This window comes from Vigna unguiculata, chromosome 10 (genome assembly GCF_004118075.2).
Source record: "Vigna unguiculata cultivar IT97K-499-35 chromosome 10, ASM411807v1, whole genome shotgun sequence".
NCBI classification, from domain to species: Eukaryota; Viridiplantae; Streptophyta; class Magnoliopsida; order Fabales; family Fabaceae; genus Vigna; species Vigna unguiculata.
In genome coordinates, this window is record NC_040288.1 from 38,057,797 (window position 1) to 38,083,603 (window position 25,807).

The window sequence follows — 25,807 nt, forward strand, 5'->3', positions numbered from 1 at the left end:
TGTTCTCATTGCATGGCTGGTAAACAAACCAGAGTATCTTTTAAGAAGCATCCTCCCTCAAGGAAGTCAGAATTGCTTGAATTGGTGCATTCTGATGTTTGTGGCCCATTAAAGGTAAAGTCATTTAGTGGTGCACTTTACTTTGTTACTTTTATTGATGATTGTTCCAGGAAGCTATGGGTCTATGCTCTTCAGCGGAAAGGTCAAGTACTTGAAAAGTTCAAGGAATTTCATGCTATGGTTGAGAGGCAATCAGGCAAGTAGCTGAAATGCATCCGTAGTGATAATGGTGGTGAGTACCGTGGACCTTTTGATGTTTATTACAGACAACATGGTATTAGACACGAGAAGACTCCTCCTAAAACTCCTCAGTTGAATGGTCTAGCGGAGAGGATGAACAGGACCTTGGTTGAAAGGCTTACATGTATGCTTTCGGAAGCAAAGTTGCCTAAGCACTTTTGGGGAGAGGGATTGCTTGCAGTTGTGCATGTTATTAATCTCAGTCCCACAGTTGCTTTGAATACTGAGGTGCTAGACAAAATTTGGTTTGGTAAGAATGTTAGCTATGATCATTTGCGTGTCTTTGGTTGCAGGGCATTTGTTCATGTTCCTAAGGATGAAAAATCCAAGTTAGATAAAAAGACAAGGCAATGTATCTTTATTGGCTATGGTGAGGATGAATTTGGCTACAGGTTTTATGATCCTGTTGAGAAGAAGCTTGTTAGAAGTCGTGATGTACAATTCATGGAAGACCAGACCATTGAAGACATTGATAAGGTGGAGAAGACCACACCCGAGAAAGATAGTAATCTCACTGATGGTAATCCGATGAGGTTGCCCGCTCACAATTTGGAGAATGTTGAAACGGAAGCTCAAGACAATGAGTAACATGGTGATGTTGATGATCAACAGGTTGGAAGTGGAGTAGAGGTTCCAATTGACGATGCTCAAGAGTAACATGATGATGATGATCTTGGTGATATACTTGAATCACCTCAAGTTCAACTCAGGAGGTCTAATAGACAGAAACAACCTTCTACAAGGTATTCTTTTGATGAGTACATAACCTTGACTGACGGTGGAGAACCTGAGTGTTTTGAAGAAGCAAAGTTCGTTGCTATTACTGAAGCATGCAAGGAGTTGTTATGGTTGAAGAAATTCTTGCAGGAGCTTGGTTTTAGGCAAGATAACTATTCATTGTTCATTGATAGGCAAAGTGTTATCCATCTTGGTAAGAATCCAACTTTTCATTCTAGATCCAAACATATTGATGTGAGGTATCATTGGATACGTGATGCTTTGGATGCTAAGTTGTTGGAGTTGGAAAAGGTTAATACAGATGATAATGGTGCTGATATGATGACTAAAGCATTGCCAAGAGGGAAGTTTGAAGTTTGTTGTGAGATCGTCGGTTTGGCGGTTATCTCCACATAGTTGTGAGGGGGAGATTTGTTGGTATTGGACTCCCTTCCTATGTGGAGAAAAGGCTCAAAACTTGAAAAGCTCATGTCTCACTTAACCTAGTGGAGAGGGGCTATAAAATAAAGAGAGAGGCAGAACAATAGAGTCAAAACACACTGAAAGCCCTAAAACATAGAGGGAGAGGTAGAGGAAAAATTATGTTCACGTTTTTCACAAAGCTGTCACAGTAGAATCGGCGTTGCGGATTCGTTCACCGTTGGATCAGGCTGAAATTTTTACAGCAGGTTCGGAACTCATTGCTCTTCATTCTGACCGGTTGGATCTTTGATACGAGGTCTGAGTTGGGAGATATTAATTTCGCACTGCAACAGTGATTTGTAGAGGTTTTCCTCTCTTGTTCTTCTCTATTTGAAAGCTTTGTTGCTTTGTTATTTGGTTGGGTGTTGGCACTAATTTGTGCTATTGATTGAGACTCTTTTGTACCCTTGTTGATCATAGTGAAGCTATTTCTTTGGTCTGGACGACTCGTGGTTTTTACCCTTGATTTGAGGGGTTTTTCACGTTAAAAATCTTGGTGCCTTTATTTGTACTTTTGGTGATTTATTATTGCTGCTCTTTGATTATTGCTCCTCATAGATTCTTACAAGTTAGGGAAAATTATATCCGCTGCATTCTCTGGTATATTGTTTGTGTTATTGTTTTCCCCATCAGTAGAATCATCACATCTTTTATACATGCTCATAACCATTATCAAGTCCATCATCATCAGTTTAATTTATCACTTTACATTTACACATGCAGTTCATCATTTCAGAGCCAAAAAATACATATTTACAACTTAAAACACCACATTCACAGTTCATAGCACTAATTAGCAAATCTCAACATACAAAACTAAAATTAGCTTCCTTCACTTGTAAAAGACAGCCCAACCACTTGAGAAAGTCCTAAACTATCATCGAACTCGCAAACTCTTTACCTCAACCAAAAGACATTGGGCTAAAAGAGTCATTGACTAGCAAAGAGCAAAATCAAAGGCTCAAGGAACAAGTGCAACTAAAGAAAAGTTACATGCAAAACTAAAACAAATTGGACATCAAAGGAGACCGAAAATTCGACTTACTCGAAGAAATAATTTGTTCAGTTAAAGCCGAAGAGTTCTTTTCCATGAATGTTGCCTCTGATCGCGAAGAAGATGAAGTTTGAGTGAGAAATTAAAAGATAAAGACAAGGATGTTGGGAGGACGTGTCTTAATGAATAAGGTTTTGTGTGCCTTTTGAATACACATTGGACTTTTTTTCTTATTTAAAAAAAAATACAAAAAGGTGTTTTACATCTTCTCTTACTTTGGTCAAAATATTTCTCAAAAGATAAATTAAAATCAAAAGTGTTCATTTATATTATCTCAAGATGACTTTGTTTTTCTTAATTTTAAGGCCATCTCAACTTTCGTTAGTTATTGAAAATATTTTCAAAAATACTTTTTTATTTATTTTGAACATGATTTTATAAAATCCGTCTTTGTCTAGTTATTTATAGAAAGTACATGTAAATATTAAATAAATAAATTATAATCCAAAATGGAAAACAAAAATACATTCTATAAACAAAAAAACTGAAGAACTTCTTTGGTTTTTTAACGGATAAATCTATATATTATTCCCATTGTTCATCATTTAGAGTGAGATTATACAAAAAAGGGCCAGTTAGAAAATCTAAATCCTATTTGGAAAATTGATTAGTTTCTTGATGTTAACTACTTTCTTGATTACTTAATAATGATTCCATTTTCAAGAATATATAAAATATCAAATTATTCAAATAATTAATAAAAAAGCATGTTCTTAATTTCATAAATACTGAATAAAGTTAAAAAATTTAAATAAAAAGGTAAATGTAATATATTATACAAATTCATATAAGTAAAATAATTTTATTTTAAAAATATAAATAATATGTAAACGTTTAGTTTATAAAAATAATATTTCTTTTCAATAATGTAACATCTTATTTAACGATGTGAATACTAAATAAATAAGTATATAATTAATAACATAAAAAGATAAATCCACACTTATATGGAATATTTATATTGTAATCTAAAAGAAATTTAATTATACAAACATAAAAATAAATTTAAAGATTTAAATTATTAAAAGTTTATATCAAGTTGAAGACTTTTTCACGTCTACTAATGCATCAAGCACTACAAGAAATTTAAGAACTAGAGTATGCTAAGAACTAGAGTCTGCTATAAATGCACGTAAAATAGGAAAATGGACGGAAAAACATTTAAATAATTATTAAATTTAAGGTGACAATTGACTTGACGACAAGATATATATTTAAAATAATATGATTTAATTAGTCGGATGATATTCGATTTTATTTTTTTAAATATGTTAGTTTGGTATCCACTTTTTAAAATGTATCAATTGAATTTTAATTTTTGGAAAGATGTCTCACTTAGGTCTTTTGTAAGACCCTATTATTTTATAACCCTTAATAAAAAGGGCTGCCCCAAAATCTGATGGGCCAAAGAGCTGGCCCAAGGGATAAAACTGGTCCGCTGTTGCCCTAACGCTACCACACTTTCATTCTCACAGATCCAGCCGTCAACTCTTTCTCCCTCTCACGAAGAGCTCTGCTAGGGTTAGGTTTCTGCCACCTTCAAGCTAGCTCGAAGCTGTGCTCTACTCCATGTAAGTACTGTGCCAGCCATTCTCGTCTCCATTGTCCCTTTCGTTCATTTCACAGCTAGGGTTCCAAGTAACCCATATCGTGCTTCTGTTTCGCTGTCTTTTCAGTTCTTCGTTCGCTCCTTGAGTTGTTGTGCTCGTGCGTTCGGTATCGAGGGCGTGTTGGGTCGTTTTGCTAGCTTATTCCAGGTAAGGGAAGTTAGAACTTCTTTTTATGGTGTGATTTGACTTGTGTCCTTGTAGTTCGTCGAATTATTGAGTTTGTGTGCTGCCATGAGTGACTGTGCTGGCTGGGATATCTGTTTGGTATGTGTGTACGCGTTGTGCAGGTGCAAACAGTGGCGACGACTGTTAAACTCGCCTAAGCGGGCATGTCTCGCCTAGGCGAGATTTACAGGGGCTCGCCTAGGTATTTTTGCCACGAAGAGTCGCCCAGGCGACCTACTGTGTTTTTTTTTTAGCGAGCGAGCATCTCGCCCAGGCGAGAGGGGTCTCGCATAAGCGAGATCCCGCGGGTGCTTCTGCTCCATGTTTCGAGCCCTCGCCTAGGCGAAGGAGGCTCGCCTGAGCGAGACCCTCCAGCCTAAGCGAGGTGCTGGGCGAAACAGTACAATGTGGGATGGCTTTCTTGGCTTTGTATGGATAATGCATGCTTGATTTTGAGTATTATGATAAAGGTTTGATATGAATGAGTATGATTGAGTGATACAAGTCATGAATTGTGAATAATGGGTTGGCATGAGTTTCGCATGAGATTGTAATGAAATGGTTGGTATGAAAGAGGCATGATAACGATATGATTTGGAAATCCTTGGTACATGGATGGTTTATGATGAGATGAAATGAGTTGGGCCTGGAACATGAAAGGCGTTGGCTTTAAAAATTGGTACAATTAACGTATACGTGCATGGTGAATATTATTTTGGCTGCGGGATTTTGTTTTGTATGCGTCAGTGCATAATTCCTTGGGGTCTCTAGGTGAGACTTTCAGGGTCGCGCTTCAGTGGTCGGGACGTAATTCCATGGCCCCTGTTAGTGGGTGTCCATGGTGGTGCCCCATCTGTATAACTAGGTAAGGATTCAAGGTAAGGACTGCATCCTGACACTCTAAGGAGCCAGTTAGTATCACTTAGAGCAGACTGACTCCTGTGGGGAGAGTAGCAGGAGGCCTGTAATTCATTAAAGGCTAACCTTGTGGTGAGGAAGATTTGATTCATCGTAACACTTGTAACACATAGCTCGGAGATGAGCAGCTCAGGGTCGAGCAGGGATATCCACCACAAGTGCAAGCATCCGCTGAATCCGACTAAGTTATACGTATCCGGATGAGTCGAGTCGAGTCGTAGTGTATTGATTGAAGAGTCTTAACAAGATTGGATGTGGTATTTGTATTGGATGGCGAAAGTAGGTTTAATTGTATGATAAAGATGTTGATTGGCTCTAGCTTACCCTTTTCTTGTTGTTTGCCTTGTATGTCGTGTTTCTATCTTTGCGATGATCATCAATCTATTGATGGGAGCAGACGCGAGGGATCATCATGGTCATCAGGGAGGAGGCGACTCTACAGCTTAGTGTTCTTGGGATATCTTGAGGGCTATGGCCTATGTATTCGTCAGTCTTTATATGCTAGTGTTCCAGTAGACTTTCGTGTTACTCTTTTATCTCTTGTGGCATCGTGGTGTGCCTTATTTTGTAAGGTCTTACGTTTAAACTCCAAAACTGCGCTGTTATATTATAATTATGTGATGTTTCCTTTAATTACACTCATTAATTAATTGGGGCGTTACATCTTTTCAACAAAGCATTATTAACACGGTTAACGGTATTGATATTTAAAATGACTTACAAAATTAAGTATTGATATTTATATCAAAATTTAGTGGTAAAATTCATAAATTAAGTTAACGACTTTAGTAATTTTTGTCTTAAAGAGACCTGATTAAGACGCTCTTTTTAAAAAATTAAGATTAGATTGACACATTTTTAAAAACATATACCAAACTGACACATTAGAACAAGAATGAGTACAATCTGACTAATTAAACCAAATAAGATTTATTTGAATACGTGTATTCCCATATATATCTTGTATGATGATATTTTAAGAAGACTGAAAAAAAGCATTCCTGAATTATACATTTATAACTATATTTATATTGGTGAAAAATATAAAAGAAGAATAAATATATTTAAATTTCATATAGTATGGTTTCAACTAAATAAAAACCAAAGTCAATATTTGTTTTCAACAAATTATATCATTCCAAAGTTGTTGGCAAAGTTAACATTATGAAATGAATTTAACAAAACAAACACAAATTACATAAATACCTCTAATAAGTTTCATGCTCGGGTATAATCACCTAAACCTAAAATCAACTTCAAAAAGATGTATCTCATTCCTATAATCCTTACTTTTCTTTTGCCTTTTGGATCTTGAAGACCTTTTTCAAATGTTTGCTCTCCAACCTAGAAAGCTTGAGTAAATCTTTCTCTAACAATGTTGTTAGACAACACACCTCAGTTTGCCCTATTCACAATCCTTGGGTTGTGGGTAGCTAACAGAGAACTAGGGTTCGCTAACCCTCTTCTTCGTGCTCAGTAAACCAATATACCATTGGGGGCTTGATGACCTTGTGCTGGTTGGATTTTTTAATGTAGTTGTGGTCAACGATGAAACTAGATTTAAGAGCTACTAGTGCAATTCACCTGTATTTGGTTAAGAATATTCAGGTAAACATGTAGAGAATGTCGACTACAAAGGAACTTTAGGAGAGACTTAAAGACTTATATGAGGCAAAAGGCATCTCAGATTGATCGTTGCTGAAAGAAAAGTTTTATAACCTACGGTTGGGTGATGATACGAAAATCTTTGATCATCTTAGTAATATCAACGAAATTGTCTTTGAATTAGAGATGATTGGAGTAAAGGTTGAAGAAGAAGACGTAGCACTAAGGCTCATTTGGTCTCTTTCATCATCCTATGAACTTATCAAGTTTGTATTAATGTATAGGAAGTAAAACTTAAGAGTTGATGAAATTGTTAGTAAGATTCTTTACGGAAAAAGGAGGATGAAAAATGATGAAAATATGTCAAATAAACTTAATCATGACAGTTAGAAGTGGAACACATACAAACAAGAACCACAAAGAAAAAGTGCTATGTTGGAAAAGAAAGTTAAATACTAATGTTACACAAAAATGTTTGACATTGGGTTAAACATGTTCAATTTGTCTCTCACCGCAAAAACTTATTTGTAGAAATGTTGTTTGATGTCTAGGTTGTGTTTACTTTAGAAAGATGATTTGAGGGATAATTGGTGGATGAAATTAAAGAAAAATACAGCATAAATTGTTGTTCTTTGTTTAAGAATTTGAAAGTAAAAGTTAGAAGATTTTAAGGTAAAGTTTATAAATGATTTGATAGATGTGACAAATATTTTTTAATAAATTAAGTGATAAAAGTACATATTTACTCTTATAATTAAAATTAATAGAAAATAAAATACGATTAGTTAAACTTAATTTAAAATAAAATCTGACTGATTTGTTTAAAAAAAACTAACGAGTGTAATTAATTTAAAATATAACGTGTTTGATTAAAAATAATTTTAATTAAATATTGAATTATAAAATAATTAATATTATTAATAATTAATCACTTTTGTCATTATAATTTTTATTAATATTATTTTTAATTACTTCATATTTGATTATCATTATTACTATTAATAATTTTTGTTATTATGATTATTAGTTATCACATATTATAAGTCATTTTGATAATTATATTTTCATTTCTTCAAATCACCTTACCTAAACTGATTAAATCTCACCTTCACCTTACATCTTTAGAGATACTTCCCACTTTTTCTGTTCTATATGTTTAAGGGCCTAGTCCTAACTGTTGGGCCCAAGGCCAGCTTATAGGGTGCCCAAAAATCTCACTTATAGCCCTAACCCTCTCATTCTGCTATTTTTTCAGAAAATTGTTCCTCTCCTCCCTCTCACAATTGAAACACAAAGCTCTGCTAGGGCATAACCGGAACACCCACTGTTTCACTCGAACGTCTTCTCCGGGTAAGTTCAGCTTGAGCTTGAACTTTACCCATTCCTTGCCATTCCAGTGTTCGGGTTCTACCTTGGGTTGAATTTGAAACCTTATGCTAGCCTCTGTGCGTCTGTTTCCAGTTTCCTGCACTGGTTAGAGTTACAATACTTCTCTCTTCCCCTAGGATCGCTTCGCTTACGTTTCAGCTCCATTCCAGGTAAGGGAAGTTAGAGTTTCATGCTTCTATGTTATTTTGTCTGTTATTGGAATGTTTTGTACTCTTGAATGATTGTGTGATGTTGTTGACGGTATGGAAAATGTATGGTGTGCTTCTGGTCGTGACGGTACGCGTGAGAGCGGGTGGGTTTTGCTGAACTCGCCCAGGCGAGATGGGTGGTGGGCTAAAACAAAAAGCTCTTGCTTAAGCGAGGAGCTCTCGCCTTAGTGAGAACAGCAACAACTCACCCCTCTCTGTTCTGAAGGTTCGCCTAAGCAAAAGCCACTCGCCCGAGCAAGAGTAATCTCACCTGAGCGAGATGGGCATGCTTGAGCGAGACCTCGACGTGCTATCTGTTTGTAGTCTCGCTAAGACGAGAGCTAGTAGCTTGAGCGAGGGGTTCCTCTCGCCTGAGCGAGAGCTCTTTGGCTTGAGCGAGATTGACAGAGTTGGTTGGATACATGTATGCTTCTAATGATTGGTTGGTTTGTTGCTTTAAAAAGTTTAAGTATGATGCCTTGTATGCTCTATATGATGTAATGGGACTAAAATTGATGAGCTTGGTATGAATAAATTCATGAATCATGGTTGGATATTGGCATGAGATTGTTATGCTTGATAAATTTGTGGTTGGTTGGAGAGACATGACTATGGTATGAGATTGAAGTAATTCCATGAAACTCTTGGTGAGATTTCATGGTGGTGTTGGATGTGATGGACGTAATTCCATGAATCTCTTGGTGAGATTTCATGATGTTGTCGTAGTGTATATAATTAGGTAAGGATTCAAGTAAGGAGTGCATCATGAAACTCTAAAGAGTCAGTTAGTCTCACGTAGAGCGGACTGACTCAAGTGGTGAGAGTAGCAAGAGGCCCTAGTCTTTTAGTCTTTGGCAGGATAATGACCTTAGATGTTTGAAGGCTAACCTTGTGCGTGGTAAGGTGAAACCCATTTGTAATGGCTTTGCAGGGCAGTAGAGGTCACCACAAGTGCAAGCATCCGGTGAATCCAACCTATTATATGTATCCGGATAAATTGAGTCTTAGAGTCTTGTTGTTTGCTATCACATGCTTGATTGATTGACGTGTTCGTGACTTTTAAATTGCATGCTTAATTGTATGATAAAAATATTTTTACTCTAGTTTACCATGTTGCTTGTGTCTGTCTTCTTGTGTGGTTTTTCCTTTTTGCAATGATCACCAATTCCTTGGTGTGAGCAAATATGGAAACCCCTGGTGATCGCAGTGACGATGGGAATACTGCAACGTAGTGGTCATGCATTGATGTTGAGCTCACGATTGAAAAGCTTTGGTAGTTTTGTAATCTCTTGCTTATGAGCAAGTTCTTTTGGATAACTGTAAACTTTTAAATTTTTTTTCTAATATTTTGTAGTGCCTTTGATTTTCTTATTAGTATATTTGGATGACTGTAAAATCTTTTATACTATAAACCTCGTACTTTTTGAATATTATAAAATATGCGATATTTTATTTAATTATATTTATCTATTAAACAAGGATGTTCCATTCTTTCATTTATCCAGAAAAGAAATCAAGCATGGGTTTCCGGCAAACTATAGATCCATTTAAAGGACCACACCTCTGATGGACACCGCACAACAAAGCTTTCGTGGTTTTTTACGGAATGAGGTGAAATAGATGAACCTAGGTTGTACATTGTGCACCCACTTTGTTCTGTTTTGTTTTGTTTGAAATCACACGTTTGGGTGGTGACAATAAGAGGGATAAGAAGACAACCAACAAACCCACACCACACAATCTACACTGTACTACAAACTCATTTATCAATAAAAAATCATGATATTTTCACAAGCAAAATTTTAATAAAATTTAACAAATTATTTTTTCAAATAAAATGTACTATTTTATTATTTTATTTTTATTAAAAACAATTAATCTATTTATTTATATTTATAAAAACTTTGTCAAATTTATAAAAGAAATTATTTTGAACGAATTTTATTTGTTTAAAATGATTCTGCTCCAACTCAACGTTTAAAATGCAACTTTTGTTTGTCTTTTTGTGTAGGTTGGTTCGTAGAGTTTCAAATATAGAATAATATAAAAGTAGCTATCAGTTAGTTTTAGATTTCACATATAACATAAAAATAATATTCCAGATTTTTTACTGTATTTTTTAGTACTATTTTAATAAATATTAAAATTATATTATATTGATATTTTAAAAAAATTAATATATTTTAAAATTAATGACTACCTATCTATGAAGCACATCTACGATACGTATCCGATATGTCGATACATTTATTTTCAAAATAATAGGATACGATACGTGATAGATACGCGATATATAGATATTGAAAAATATACAATAATTCTTCCAAATATAATAAATATATGATTGTTAATGTGTGAATCCAAAATTTCTAGTTAGAGACCAATTATTATAGTAGCAAAAACCTGTTAGCTAATGTTAGTGACCAATTTAAAAATTAATTTATAACTGAAATTATTTTAATTATCAATTTAGAGACTAATTATAATTTTTTGAAACTATTTTAATTGGTAATATAATGACTAATTATTTTTTGTCACTCAAATTATTGTTCATTATTCAAAGATTTTATTGTAGTGTATTACGATTTTATAAAGTAGATACTTCATTGATAACTATTGTTAAAATATTCTAAAGTATTAGATACGATACGTATCAAACACAAATATGTGACCCAAATTAAATTAAAATATCGATACATTATATCAATATTTTAAAGATACAATCGTAAAATGTTATAGAAAAATACAAATTTATAAAAACACCTGTATTTGGAGGAGAGGGTGTGCAAAACGCGTTTTGAGAGATACGAAGGAGAAGGATATCGGATATCACTCTGAGAGAGGATGTTGGAGTTGAGAAGATAGAAATAAAACTTTTCAAAAACACTATCCAACAATATACACAGTTATGTTGACCGTGAGGAGTACTTTATCCATATAAAATTGATTCAAAAATTATAATGGAGTTAAAATCTAATTTTATATAACAGTTTTGAAATTAAAAATTTATTTAACTTCATTTATATTTTATTTTTAATATTATGTAGACTTATTTAAGTTATTCCTAAAATATTTTTATATTTATCTTTCGGTTCCATAACTTATATCATAATAACCCATATTTTTTGTCATACGGTGATGTTGTTGGTGCTTCACATAAAATGAAACTCAAGAGGTGTATTTTAGTTTTAACTTTTTAAACTTGGATTAAATATGTTTTTAATTTATAAATTTATAATTAAAATTAAAATTTATTTTTATCTAATATATTTTAGTTTTCAAATTTAAAAAGCAAGTAATATTTCACATATTGATGTTTAAACTATTTAGGTCGTTTGATATGTTTGAACTTAAATATTCGGCTTATAATATATAAAAGAAAATTAAAAGAATTGATTTAAAAATATTATATGTGTCAAAATTTAAAATTTAAAAATATTTTTATTATTTAAATTACATAATAAATATTTTGAGTTAAAAAAACTCGGCAATATAACATTAGATAACTAAATCAAATTTCTTAATTTATTAAATGTTTTATTATGGTAGAACGACTTTTTTATAATTATTATTTTTCCTTTTTATATATTTATTTCGATCTTTTATACAATAATTTTTACAAATATAATAAATATATGATTTTTAGTATGTGAATTCAAATTTTATAATTAGAGCTCAATTATAATTTTTTGGAATTATTTTAGTTGTCAATTTGGTTATTATATAATAACTAATTATTTTTTGTTTTGAAACTATTTTAATTGATACTGATTAATTATTTATTATCACTAAAATTGATCATTGTTTACATATTTTGTTGTAGTGTATTATGATTTTATAAATTAGATGTTTTATTGCTAAATATCGTTAAAAGTATCCAACATAGTACGTAATCCAATATCATAATATCGATCTCACTACCCACACATGTCTACATTATTAGCTTTTTTAAATGAAATTGAAAGGAAATAGTGAATTTCTATTAACAACTAACGTTGCAGCTCAATTACGGAATTTTTACCTTTCCAACAAGTAACACAAAGTCCATATATGTGTACTGACTCAAATGATGTGGCATAGGAAAATTACTAAAATCGAAAAACAAATAAAATATAAACAGTAAAACTAATAAAGGAAAATAGACTAAATGTTTCACAAGTAATTTTAACATAATTAAATCTTTACCAAATATATAACTTAAAGAAAAAAAATAGTACGTACTAAAATTAAAAAATTGGACAATGATTTATTGCGACTCTAAATTTTCTTACAAGATACTATTTTTCACTATTTTTTATTTTCTCTTTATAAATATAAAAATGTATTCTTTTACAATTATTTATATCAAATGATTGTAATGAAGATTCCACACGTATTTCGTGTGTATCTTATAGGTGATTTTAAAAAACCTCACGAATTAATTTGGATTACGGGTGTAGTTTTGGCTGTATTACTGTATCTTTTGGTGTAACTGGTTATTTCTTATCTTGGGATCAAATTGGTTATTGGGCAGTAAAAATAGTAACAGGCGTACTGGAAGCTATTTCTGTAATAAGATCGTCATTGGTTGAATTATTACGCGGAAGTTTCAGTGTGGACCAATCTATTTTAACTCTTTTTGTAGTTTGCATACTTTTGTATTATCTTTTTTTACTGCTGTATTTATAGTTTATATACTTTTGTATTGTCAAGTGTCAACTAATTTTCTTTCATAAGAAAAATATATTTAAGAATCAGAAATTATTTAAATATGGCAACCTGTGGTTCAGAATCGTCTAACCCAACTCTGAACAAGGTAAAGTAGCGATTGCAGATTTTTTTTAGTAGATATTATTGATTGATGTTTACAATAAAGTAGAATGCATAGTGCTTATTGGTTTATAATTTTGTCAGTTTTTAATGAAACAATATTAGGACCATCGTGGTTGGATTTTGCTTTATCATTGGATTTGCATGAGAGGATAGAAGTGCATGAAGAATTATTCCATATTCTTTGAGCATTTGAATAAATATTAGTTAAAAAAAAATATTATATAAAAATAAAGATCTATAAATTTATTGTCTTAAGATTTTGGATTAAGAATTGTGTCAATATTTTATACGGTTAGAGTTAAGTTTTATTGATATTATATCTCTTTGATAAAACCTCTTCTGTACACATGAAGGAAAAAAAAATGTTGAAAATATTATGGGTGATTTATTTATTTTTTTCTGAAAATATTATGGGTGATTGATTTAGGTCATATTGGAACATAATAGCGTGACATTGCCATGAAAAAGCAAACACACATTTGTCTCATTTGTCCTAACTAAAACAGTAACCAAACTGAATCATTAAATGTTTTTATATCATCACCATGATGTCATTTTACATCATCAACACCTACCATCTACCATTAGGCCATTAGCCACCAGCCTAAACCCAAACTTCAATTCCTTCTTCTTTTCGGTTATATTCAATGTTCAAATTCATGTCTGCTACATCTACTCACTGCCAAACAAGGTTTTTTTTTTTTAATTTTAATACAAATATTTTCTTAATTTATTTTTACTTTATGTGTCAAATTTTATCAAGTATAATGTTTGAATTGTGACTAATATAATAATATATAAATAAGATATAGTAACTTTATAGAAGACTAACTTTTGAATTGTGTAATGTTTGAAGTCTTGAACTGAGACTTTGTTGTAAAACAAAAACTTCTATATTTTTTAATGCCTGACATAGGAATTTTTTTGTAACTGTAAATTAAAATACGTTTAACATTTCAGTTGAATCACGTTAATTTTCTATGTGTATACTTATTCTTTTTGTTCTTACCTTTTATCATTTTGTGTACCTGCGATTGTACTCAGTTTTCTATATATTATTTTAAATAAATTTGTAGGTTATTCTACGATATTATGCATTTGATCCTCAAATTATCTTCACAAGCTTTGTTAACTCATGGTTTTTCATTCATAGTGCTTTAAAGTTTTATGTGAAAATGAAACGAAAACAGTGATTCTTTTTGGAATAATCGAGTTAGGCAGCACAGTCCTTCTCAACATATATAGTGCCATCTGGGTCCGATCCTTCATTGTATATATTTGATTTTTACATATTTACATATTTTTTTTTTAAAAAATTGGTATGACTAATTGAAACGCATCAAAATGAACAAGAAACACATGCACCACAATCATCTGAATAAAAGTATAAATGAGTTGATGGTATAATAATATTTTAGTTTTAATTGCTTCAAATCAGCTCATGTGAGGAAAGATGAGAAAATAAAAGAATCTTGCAATTTTTCCCTTTCTCTTACTCTCAAATACTATGAAGTAAATACGTCTGTCATCCTTAAATTATGTCTTTTTATTTTCTCTGAACAATAAATCTTCACATGTGAACACAGTGTAAAAGTTGAATGTCATTTTACATTCATCATAATATTGTTTCATATTAACCACATAATTTTATATCTCTTAATTTTTAATATGTGAAAATGTAGGTTGATGCACAATATAACAACCTCTGGTTAATAATAAAAAAAATTATGTAAAATCTATAAAATTTGAATTACTCAATATATAAAAAACTTTAATATAGACTAAATATTTCTAAATCTATAGACTTAGAACTTAATTAGAATATTTCTTTTAATATGTTATATATATATATATATATTATAATTTTTTCTTTTCTTTCACTTCTTTTTTGCCGTAATTCACCATTTATCCCTTATTTTTATAATAATTCCATTAAATTCTGTCGCTTCTGTATTCGTGAATAATAGTACCCTGAATGAAACAAAAATCTTGTGGCTTTTACTGATTTGTCACCTTTCTTTCAACATGTTATATTTGCTTTTCTTTTTCTTTTTTTGACCTAATTTTTCCAAAAGAAAATTATTATATTTAGGAAAAAAAAAATCTATCTGCAGTTCCATCATTTTTTAGTCTCTAGGATGGACTACAGAAATTGTGTTGTGTTGTGAATAACGATGTTGTTTTCTTTTTTGCTTTCTTGATTTAAATAAGATTACTAAATTTAACTTTTTTTCATGTCTTCACAAATATAACAGTAAAAAAAATTCCTTGTCAAAACTCTCACATTTCCACTGAAAAGACACTTCATGGTTGTTATTATTTTTATTTTACAATTTACTGACACCACTAAAGAATATAGCCACACCACAAATGTTATAGTGGACAATCATGTGAACTTCTATTAGCCAAGTCATAAAATCCAACAAGATTTAACACTGAAAACTAAAACAATAAATATTAATGTTCTTAATTTTTATATATCTTTACAAATTAATTAAAACGTGATAAACGAATAAAATATTAGTTGTTAGCATTTATAAATCTAAGTTAAATGATTTTTCGATTCAAATAATTGTAATAAACAGCGTGTATATGTTCGGACCGACTCTATTATTGTGCCTGCCTTTTATGTATATATATTTTTAAAATATAACATTGTTAAAATAAAAAAGTCGTGAAATTGCATAATAAATTATCATAACAGTGTTTAGAGTTTGAAAGCAATATGAAAGAGTGTGAAATAAGATAGTTTGTGGTCAATGGTGGACGCTTGTGAATGTTTCTTTCTCAAAAGCTAATAAAATATTCACTTTTATTCATTTCATATATTGTACGAAACTATTTCAATTTATTCTCGTGCATACACACTGTATTTTTAGTTTGACTCTTAGGTCATAATTGTAGCAGTACCCACAATAAACTATAAAACTTTAAATTAATAAATTAATTAAAAGTAATTATTAGATCTAATATATGAAGCAAAGACAAAGTACAAGTCAATTTTATAAGGATTAAGTAAATTTAAAATTGCTTTTTTAATATAATACTAAAGTCATGAATTGAAGATATCTGGATGAAATTTTTCGTTTGTTAAGTTGGCAAAATTTGTTTATTAAGTTTATTATTTTTACGTGATTAGATTACTATCGAATTACTGTTTAATCTCATTCGAGAAAGTTAACTTACATTATATAAATAAGGGTTAACTATGTTTTTAGTCCCTGAACTTTGGCCAAAAATTGGAATTCGTCCCTGATCGAAACTTTGATAAATTTTGGTCTCTAAACTTTAAAAATGAATGAATATAGTTTTTTAACCCAATTACGTTGACTTTTTTTAACATGTGGAATGTGTTTCATGTTAGTATTGGAGTTGTTTATGCCATTTGACACATTCTCGGCTCAATATTTAGTGAAAAATGCGTTCGAAACCTAAGAAAAAAGTTAACAAAATTGAGTTAAAAGGACTATATTCATTCGTTTTTAAAGTTTAGGGACCGAAATTTATTAAAGTTTCGGCCATGGACGAATTCTAATTTTTTGTTAAAGTTCAGGGACTAAAAACATACTTAACCCTATAAATAAATACAAACACGGTGTTATAAGTTGATTTTGTTAGATTTAATTAAATTTAAAATATATTTATTAGCAATAGAATAAAAAATAATTTTATATATATATTGTTCCGTACACCCAATAAATCCCGCAGCATTTAAGAGTTGAGGTCAATCGAAATTTAAATACTTCTATCTCCCTCCATCCTTTGATATGTCTTTTAAAGACAAAATCGTGACAGAACTCAAATGCTCGGGAACGTAGTTGTTATTCTTAATGATGATGCCGGATGAACTTGGATCAGAATCGGAACATATATATATATATATATATATATATATATATATATATATATATAAATTATCTGTTTTTTTTTTCAGCTGAATTTTTCTTTATTGAGTTGAGAGAGCAACAGTGATATTTTACACTACATGGATCTAAAATATCCATTATTTTTTTTTTCTAAAAAAATTGATAAAAAGTAGTATTTAGAAAAATTGAAAATAAGGGTAGAGATGTAAAATAGGAGAATAAATAACAATCTTTTTTGGTGAGGTACCTAAATATAGTATGACAGGAGGAGCTTGGTCCCTAGAGTAGCATAAAAAGAGGATAGGCATATGGGGAAAAGGTTTGTGTTAGTGCTATTCCTCATTCCAACCATAATAGCGACAAACACAACACAACCACTTGCATTTTTCTTAGTCGGTGTCTATGCGCATTTTTCACGTTGCATTATTGTCTCACGCAATTCTATTTTTTCTTATTATTACCACCTATCACTTCACACCACAACTTGCTTTCTCAGATCAACAGTGGAAACCACGTACATTCAAATGTATTTTTTTTTCTTCCAAAAACCAAAATATATAAATAAATGCAGAAAATCGTCTTAAAATAGTACTGTTAAAGTATTCAAACTTGGACCATGGAGTTTATAAATTTCGCCCGTGAGTCACGATGAATTATTATAATGATAATCTTTTAAATAAATTAAAAAATCGAGATCAAGATTTTCATCCGTAGGATACAACCAACCACACATAGAGGAAATCAGCATCAGGTGTAGAAACGAGTTTGTAATAATCGAAAGTTATCAAAATCATGCACTCAGTAGTAACTTTAAACATTCTTAAGCTAACCAATCTGAGTAATATCACTAAAATTTATCTCTGGTTTGGTCCACAGAGGAGAGGACCTAGTTGATTAAATAATATAATAATAATAATAAATACAAATATATATATATAATCTTATATGATAAATTCGTATGAAGGCCACAGCAATCTTCAGAAGGCCTACGATGATGATGTAGTTAGGTGCTTTTGGTTGACCAGAGCCTGTATATCCTAAGTTCGTGACGAGGTAAACATCTACAAGTTAAGGTCAAACTGTTTCGAACATTGATCTTCAGGATCACCACCTGAACTGCTTCCTTCTGCTTTCTGATTGTTCACTTGATATGGCCCTCTCGCATTAACCCTGCACAGTTTCAACATTCAATCATTATTATCAAAACATAAGACATCCAAAAAGATTTTAGATTAATACAGTCTCCAGATCTGTTATATCTTATCTCTTATCTCTTATATAAACCGATTCACGACTTATTGGTGTCGAATCTATGTGTCTCCGCTCATGAAAAACTTCACTTCTTTAACTATAACTTCATACTTCCACTACTTTAACCAAATTTTCCACCCTCCATAAGGCACAGATCAGAATTTTCCATGACTAAAAGTAGCAAACAGAAAACAGCTCAATTACCTTTCTTTTCTTTTCTCGAGGAATTTTAGAAGTGAAGCTCTTCTAGGGTACCTCATATCTGTTTTGACAAGAGAAGTTGTAGCTAGAATTAGTGTCTGAACTTGGCACATGCGTGAGAGCAATGTTTTTTATGTAATTTTGTTTGTTCACATGACAGATGGGGGACACTGACCTGAACCAACCCCTTGGCTTCCTGGCTTAGGGGTTTCTGAGGTGTTTGTTTGAGGCACTTTGGTCTCAGCCAATTCTTTGGTGGTAACCGGAGCACTGGGGGGAGTTTCATCGGCGCCGGAAGTGTCCAACGCCAGCTTGGTGGCCAACTCCATGACCTCTGTTGCTTTCTCCGGTGGAAAACCATCAAATACCAACATTTTTCCAGCATAGAATATTGTCATTTGAGGAGATTCAGGAACCGGTGATCTACAGTACGAGAATCATAACAGGAACATTATCAGTACATGAACCTCATCAAATTTAGCAGATGTGATGAAGTAACAATGATGTAACATAGACATAGACACATCCCCATATAAACAGATCTAGTACAAACGGGGATATAAAGGCTTCAATTTTCAACCGCATAAGGTCTAGTCATAAGCTAATGGTCCAAAAACCTCAATTGTTTTTCATAAAAAGCACATATTCTGCATGACACAGATCGTCATCATCACCCAGAGATGATTTGGATCCTCACAAATGTTTGTTCATCTTTTCTTGCATACCCTTCAAGATATAAAAGGTTTCCCATGATGTCTCTCCTATAATGTTCTGTGTGAATACCTGGTGGAAGCATGGGTATACAGGTAATTTCACAAGGCTCAGGCTCTTGGGGTCATTTTTGAACATTCCCTAAACTATTCCCAAAAAAAAAACACTTTTTCATCCCAAACCCTTTTGCCTTAGAATTCAGAAAAAAAAAATGAACAGAAAAGAAAAAAAAAATTGCAACACACACCTAAGATTAGACTTCTTAATGCAGGGGTTTTCCACAAGCTGGGGAAGAAAATCCATGGCAGAAGCGCTTAGTTTCAAAGCCCCATCTGAGTTTTGCAGGCTGCCAAACAAATCCTTCGTACTGGCTGGAATTTCCAAATCCAAACAAACAACACCCCCATCAGAAATCCTCATCACAAGCAATTTCACACACTTTCTACATATTTCTACGCAATTAAGCTAGATATTTTCCCACACCAAACCATCAATTGTGACACACAACCTAAAAATTGGATGTGAAACACACCACGTGATAAAAACTCAGAGACCCAGGCAGTAACAAAACGAGATTCCTTGAGGAACAAAGATTCTACCTTTAGGTTCCATTTTCCCACCCATTCCAAGAGCGGAATCACCAGAAGCTCGTTTCTCCTTCAAGAACTGGCTCAAGAGACTGCAAGTCTGAGAAAAAGAGGACTTTTCCGGCGCCTTGCCGGACCTCCGGGCTTCCGACACTGTGTTGGGGAAACTTGACATTCTGAAGAGATGCCCGGAAAGAAATTTTGACGGGAAAAGGTGCGAAAGTTGATGAATGTTTGTAAAAATGATATCTTTTGGGTGGTGGGTGATGGTTGTTCAGTTCGTAGTTGAAAGGAAGAGGTTTGAGAGGGGGAATATGGACGGGGTTAGCAGTTTTCCAAGCATGTTCCTTGAATCTGCTATGGTCTGAGAAAGAGGGTGAGACCATGTGGTCTTTATCTTCCTAATTATTTTTTTTAATTTTTAAAATTCAGATTTATAATAAGAATAATAATCGTCGTGATAATTTAATATTTTTTGTTTGAAGCACGTGTTTTTTGTGTGGAAAAAACACGGATTTGTTCATACTGTTTAACTCTGTCTTCGCTTTAAAACTAAGTGGTTTGTGAAAAGTCTATTCTAACCTAAGAGAGAGAGAGAGAAAAGTATTCTAAGGTTGTGTAGTGTATGTATGTGTGTAGCACTTTCCCATTTCATTTCTTTATCTTCGTTCTTATTTTTAGTATAGCTTTTTGAAAAGGTTTTCATATAATAATATAATTATTGATTAACTCTTTTAGAATTTTTATATTTAGGTAAAAATAGGTTTATAAGTCGATTGAATTTTATATTTTTTTTAGTCAATTGAAACGATATTTTGTAAATAGAGTTAATTCTATTTTTTTTAATTTATTTTTTCTCGTTAAATTAGCAGAAAGTATTTGAAGAATATCACACGATAAAATCTAAAAAATATTATATGTAAGTCGTTAGAATCACGTTACAGATTAAATTTGAAAAGTGATATGTGTCAAACCAAAAGACTAAATTGATTATATTTTAAACAAATTAGAATCCAATTCAGTAAAAAAGATTAAAGGTTAAAATAATTCATATGACTAAATATAGAAACTAAATTTCTAAAGAAACCAAATTGAAAAATAAATATTTTTTTAAAAACGTGAAATTTCTTCTTAATTAATATTTTTTTCAAAAGAATCATATAAATAATATTAATGAATTGTATTTTTACAATAAAGTAAATCAATAAATTGTACTAAAATATTTTGCATAAAAAATAAAATAAAGGTTGAATCACACATTAGTACATTTTAAATTAAATTTATATTAGATTTTTTATGATGAGAAAGTAAGGTTGAATCATAAATAAAAATAGTAATATAAACTTTAAAAAGTTAACATAATCTTATAAACAAGAGTTTACATTCGGTAAGAAAATTTTCGGCTTATTTTTTATTGTTTTTTTTTTCTGTTGTTTTTCTATTGTATCTTTAAAATACATTAATTATCATTAATTTTAAAATTTTAAAATATATTAAAATTATCTTTAAAATATCAAAATAATATATTTTTAATGTTCAACAAAAAAAAATAACACAAAAAATTTAGCAGGGAAAACGGACTCGAAAACTTCTAATATTAATTTTGGAAATTGGCCTTCTATTTGTTAACTTCGAGTTTGTTTTCATGCAATTCACCATTTAGCTATATATTATTAAAGTAATTAGTACAAGAGTGAAAACGTTACAGTTTGAATAAAAAATATAAGGATATAATAATTATTACAATTCACAAAATGGAATAAATAAATAAAATTGCTGAAATAATTAAATCATCAATTAATTAAATATGAGTGTGAAACAGTCTGATAAAGGAAGTGAAAAATTTGTATAAAGAGATGATGAAAGTGTGCAACAATATGATAAATATGATAAGAGTGTGAAATAATATAATGATCAATAACAACATAACGAGGAAGAACTTATGCATGCTGAGATCGAAAGTTTGGTTATTGGTCCTTTAAGAACTTAATATAGCAAAATGATTGTGTCGTTAAGATATCCATAAATCTACTTATGATCCTGACTTCACCAATAAGACTAAATATCTCTATTTCTAACTTTTAGCTTACTCCATGTTAGAATTGTATATTATCTAATTGTAAAAAAAAATTAATAGATTATTGATGAGTGTATATTGTGGAATTTAATGCAGATGGTCAATTCAAAATTAATTTGTGGCAAAAGGGTATACAAAATATATGAAATAGATTTGCTCCAAAATTAGCATATTCAAAAAATATATATATAAATCTTAATTTTGTGTTTACAACAATTTGACATGAAAAATATATTTTTAGGGTTTTTAACACATGTTCCTTTAATATTTTAAGGCGTATTTTAAAGATAAAATAATAACGAAATTTTAAGTTTTAAAATAACAATATTTCGAATGCGATGATGATAGATAATATCAACCACAATTTAACCCATAAACTTTTATAATAAGAAAAAAAAGATTGAAAACAATTCCATCAAATTGGATACCTCTCCAAGTTTTATACCAATTACACTTCAATTCTAAATGTGTAAGCTAATTTTTATTATGTATTTAGAATATTCTATTTTAATCTTCTAACATTCATTTTAATTTTATATGTAAGTGAAAGGTGTGAATTAACTTTCAATTATGAGAGAGTTGTTTGAAAGAAGTATTTCATTTTAAAGTATTTGAGATTTTCTTTATATGTCTAAAAGAATAATTAGAAAATTCAATGTTTTGATCTTAAAGTTGTTTATATAAGATTGTTATGATCAATTATCGTATTTGAAGTATTGACCATTTTGAAGTTTGAAATTTTATCACGGTTTAGGGTTTAAAAGACGCTTAAAAGGGTTGATAGAATAACCATATTTAAATTACAGTTGATTTTGACTTCTGAGCGATACAAAAATATTAAGTTAAGTGTATCAGAACAAGGCACCACTTAAGATGTAAGGAAAACAATGATTCATCTTCAAAATCAATTTTCCATTCTCCTCGGACAATGGCTAAAAGAGAGGGTTTAATTTCTTTGGACAATGAGCATTTTTTTTTTTGAAACCTCACTTTTGGTTCTCATAAACAACATATTTTAAAAACAAAACCGTGACAAATATTTGATGTAAGGAGAATAATGATTAGTCTTCAAAATTAATTTTTCATTTTCCTCGCACAATGGCTAAAAGAGAGGATTTTAATTTCTTTGGACAAAGAGCATGATTCTCATAAATAACATATTTTAAAAACAAAACCGTAACAAATATTTGAGTTCCAAAACAAATAATACTTTAAGATCGATAATTGAGTTTTTAACAATATTTTAATAATGGATTATATGGTCAAAGAAAAGCTATAAAAGCTATATTATTTTTTTTCTAAGTTAAGATAGTTTTAAATTATTGTCCGTATTGATTTCCTTTATATTTCTTGTAAGCATGGTGATTTGTTTATCTAAATTGTGATGGTCATATTTTGTGGGAGGTTTTGGTTGTTACAGCAAAAATGTTATTTAAATTTAAGTTGTTATCGTCTAAACCACTTTAGTCCCTACAAGTAAACATGATTATGATATAATGTTAAGCAAACTAATACTCAAGAGTTTGAAAATATAAACTTTGGTTGTTTTCTTATAGCATAAGTGGATTTTAAATAACTGAGAAATGAGAAATATGATAAAGACATGTACAAATTTTAAAAAGATACGAATCGATTATATGTAATATAAATAGATTATTTCTTGTCAGTTTCTTAAGTTGAACAACATAAAATCAACTATTTAAATTTTAAACGACTAGACCATATTAAATGGATATTTAAAAAATAATTTTTTTACTCAATTATACGTTTAAGTATAATATCGTATTAACTCCAAATCAAACTTATAGCATTTGAAAAATTATTAGAATATTGACATCTTAGAGAGTAATTATAAAATTGGTTCATATTGAAGAAGTAGTGATGAAATTGCTTAAAAATGTCTCAGTTTTTTTCTTCATGAGACTTGTGATTTTATAATTTAATCTTGGCCTTTTATAAATAATTTTCACAATTAATATTTATTTATAAGTCTCGTAATAATGTGAATATATAAATGCATTAAAAAAATATGGATAAAATTCAGTATACAAGGGTTGCCTCCCACTTCGTAATATCCTATTATTTAGAGACTCTGCGAGTAAAACGTGACTAAAATTTTAGGTTTAATAATGATTACTTTAGCATAATGGATGAGGAATAGAAAATACTATTTTGTTAAAGTGGGGCTTTTAATTATATTGATATATTTTATTATATCTTTTAATTGTTTATGTGACCAATTTCTTAATTATTATACTTTAAAGAATCATCATAAAAATATAAATTTTAGTTCATCTGAACCATCATTGTAAATTAATAGTGTGTGTAATAACAACAGTAAAACTAAATTAAAAGAGTGATTAGTCCTTTTTGTTTTTTCTTTTCTTTTCTTTTTCACTCTCCTTCAATTTAAACAAAAGATAAGTAAAAACTAAAATTTAATTTCTACTTTAAACAGAAATTACCAGTAAAATAATTCTTTATTTTAAAATAAATGGATAAGATAAAAGAAAGATTAATGGAGCGTTCATTATTTTGTTTTATTTTTCCCTGTTAAAAATTGTGAATGCTATTATCAAATTAAACTTTCAATGAATTTTTCAATTTACACATATTAATATAAAAAATACATCTTTTTAAGTTTAATAATATTTTTCATACTCTCAATTAGTTTAAAGTATAATTTTTAAAATAGTTATTGCAAGTTTAATAAAACGTGTATATTTAAAGCATAATATACGATACTTTTAAATGTATATAGTATGTTTGAATTCTGTTTGCCTTTATATTATTTTACTAAAGTGAAAAAGAATGAAATGAGAAAATAAATAAGTAAAAATATAAATGCATATATACTTGGTTTCAAAGAAAAGAAAGTGACAACTTTTAATAAATTAAATTTATACTATTTTTGTTTTCACATGAGAACATTTAAAGTATCAACCACTTTATATTATTTGATAGTAGTTCTAAAATAAAGAAAATATCTTCTGCTATTACGTAACGGTAAGAGTGTTTAAACCTTTAGACACAAAACTTAGCCAAAAGTTGTTAACATCATGAAATAGTTTAAGTATGAAAGGAAATTAAAGATTGAGGTGTTTCCAAATTAATGTACTAATACTAAACAAAACGCTATTATATAACCTACCATATTTTTAAACAACACTTTATCTAACAACTAATTAGACTAATTAATATGATTTTTTTAATGTGATCCATATCTTTATATTAAAAATAACTTTATTTGTAAAAAAATATATATGAAATTCTCAAAATGTTTTTGTTCTAGAAAAATTCAGAATCTCTATAGTTTGTAATAAAATTTAGTAATGATATAACACTCCAATTCATACAATTATATTTTAATACATGAGAAAATATAAAAATGATAACTTTCCTTATTCGAGAAATATAGTTAGTTTTGCAAACTTTCAACAAGTTTAATTTTTAATATTAGGAGTTCAAATTTGTCCAAAAAAAAAACTAAATTATTAAACTAAGTGTACTTATTATGATTCTAGATTAGAAGATATCTTTATTCCTTAAATCCTACATGCAAACCCATGTCTCAAAGCAGGCAAATCACATACATGCAATAATAATAATAATAATAATAATAATAATAATAATAATAATAATAATAAAATAAAAATAAAAACTTATTCTAAACGCAAATTTGACCTGCAAGATATTTTCTATTTTTGGCTATTTTCACTGTGCTAGACTCGGGTCTTAAAATGGATGAATAATTAACTCAATATTATTTTAGAGAGAAAGTAAAGAAAATTCGGTAGAAAGTTAAATTTTATAAACTAATTATAATTTTTTTATTGTTAGCTAATATTTAGATATCAATTTTCAAAATAAAAA

The 25,807-nt window shown here is 30.1% G+C and overlaps 1 protein-coding gene across 1 annotated transcript; it reads right to left on the minus strand.

The window, feature by feature from the left end:
* Positions 1 to 17,859: 17,859 nt before the first annotated feature.
* LOC114167367 (protein TIFY 10B-like) lies at positions 17,860 to 20,248 on the minus strand. The gene is made up of 5 exons (XM_028052440.1): positions 19,870 to 20,248; positions 19,518 to 19,641; positions 18,735 to 18,982; positions 18,563 to 18,620; positions 17,860 to 18,277 (listed from the first exon to the last, which is right to left on the minus strand). The coding sequence occupies exons 1-5, from the start codon at positions 20,030 to 20,032 to the stop codon at positions 18,169 to 18,171; spliced, it is 702 nt and encodes a 233-aa protein (XP_027908241.1). The 5' UTR covers positions 20,033 to 20,248; the 3' UTR covers positions 17,860 to 18,168.
* Between the last annotated feature and the right edge of the window lie 5,559 nt (positions 20,249 to 25,807).

What these genes read in the sequence shown, in the direction of transcription:
- LOC114167367 (XM_028052440.1), bottom strand. Translation starts at nt 20,032, where the DNA reads ATGTCAAGTTTCCCCAACACAGTGTCGGAAGCCCGGAGGTCCGGCAAG. An exon ending in TGGGAAAATGGAACCTAAAG is followed by an intron (nt 19,642 to 19,869) that starts GTAGAATCTTTG and finishes TGGAAATTCCAG; the next exon opens with CCAGTACGAAGGATTTGTTT. An exon ending in ATTAAGAAGTCTAATCTTAG is followed by an intron (nt 18,983 to 19,517) that starts GTGTGTGTTGCA and finishes CTCGTACTGTAG; the next exon opens with ATCACCGGTTCCTGAATCTC.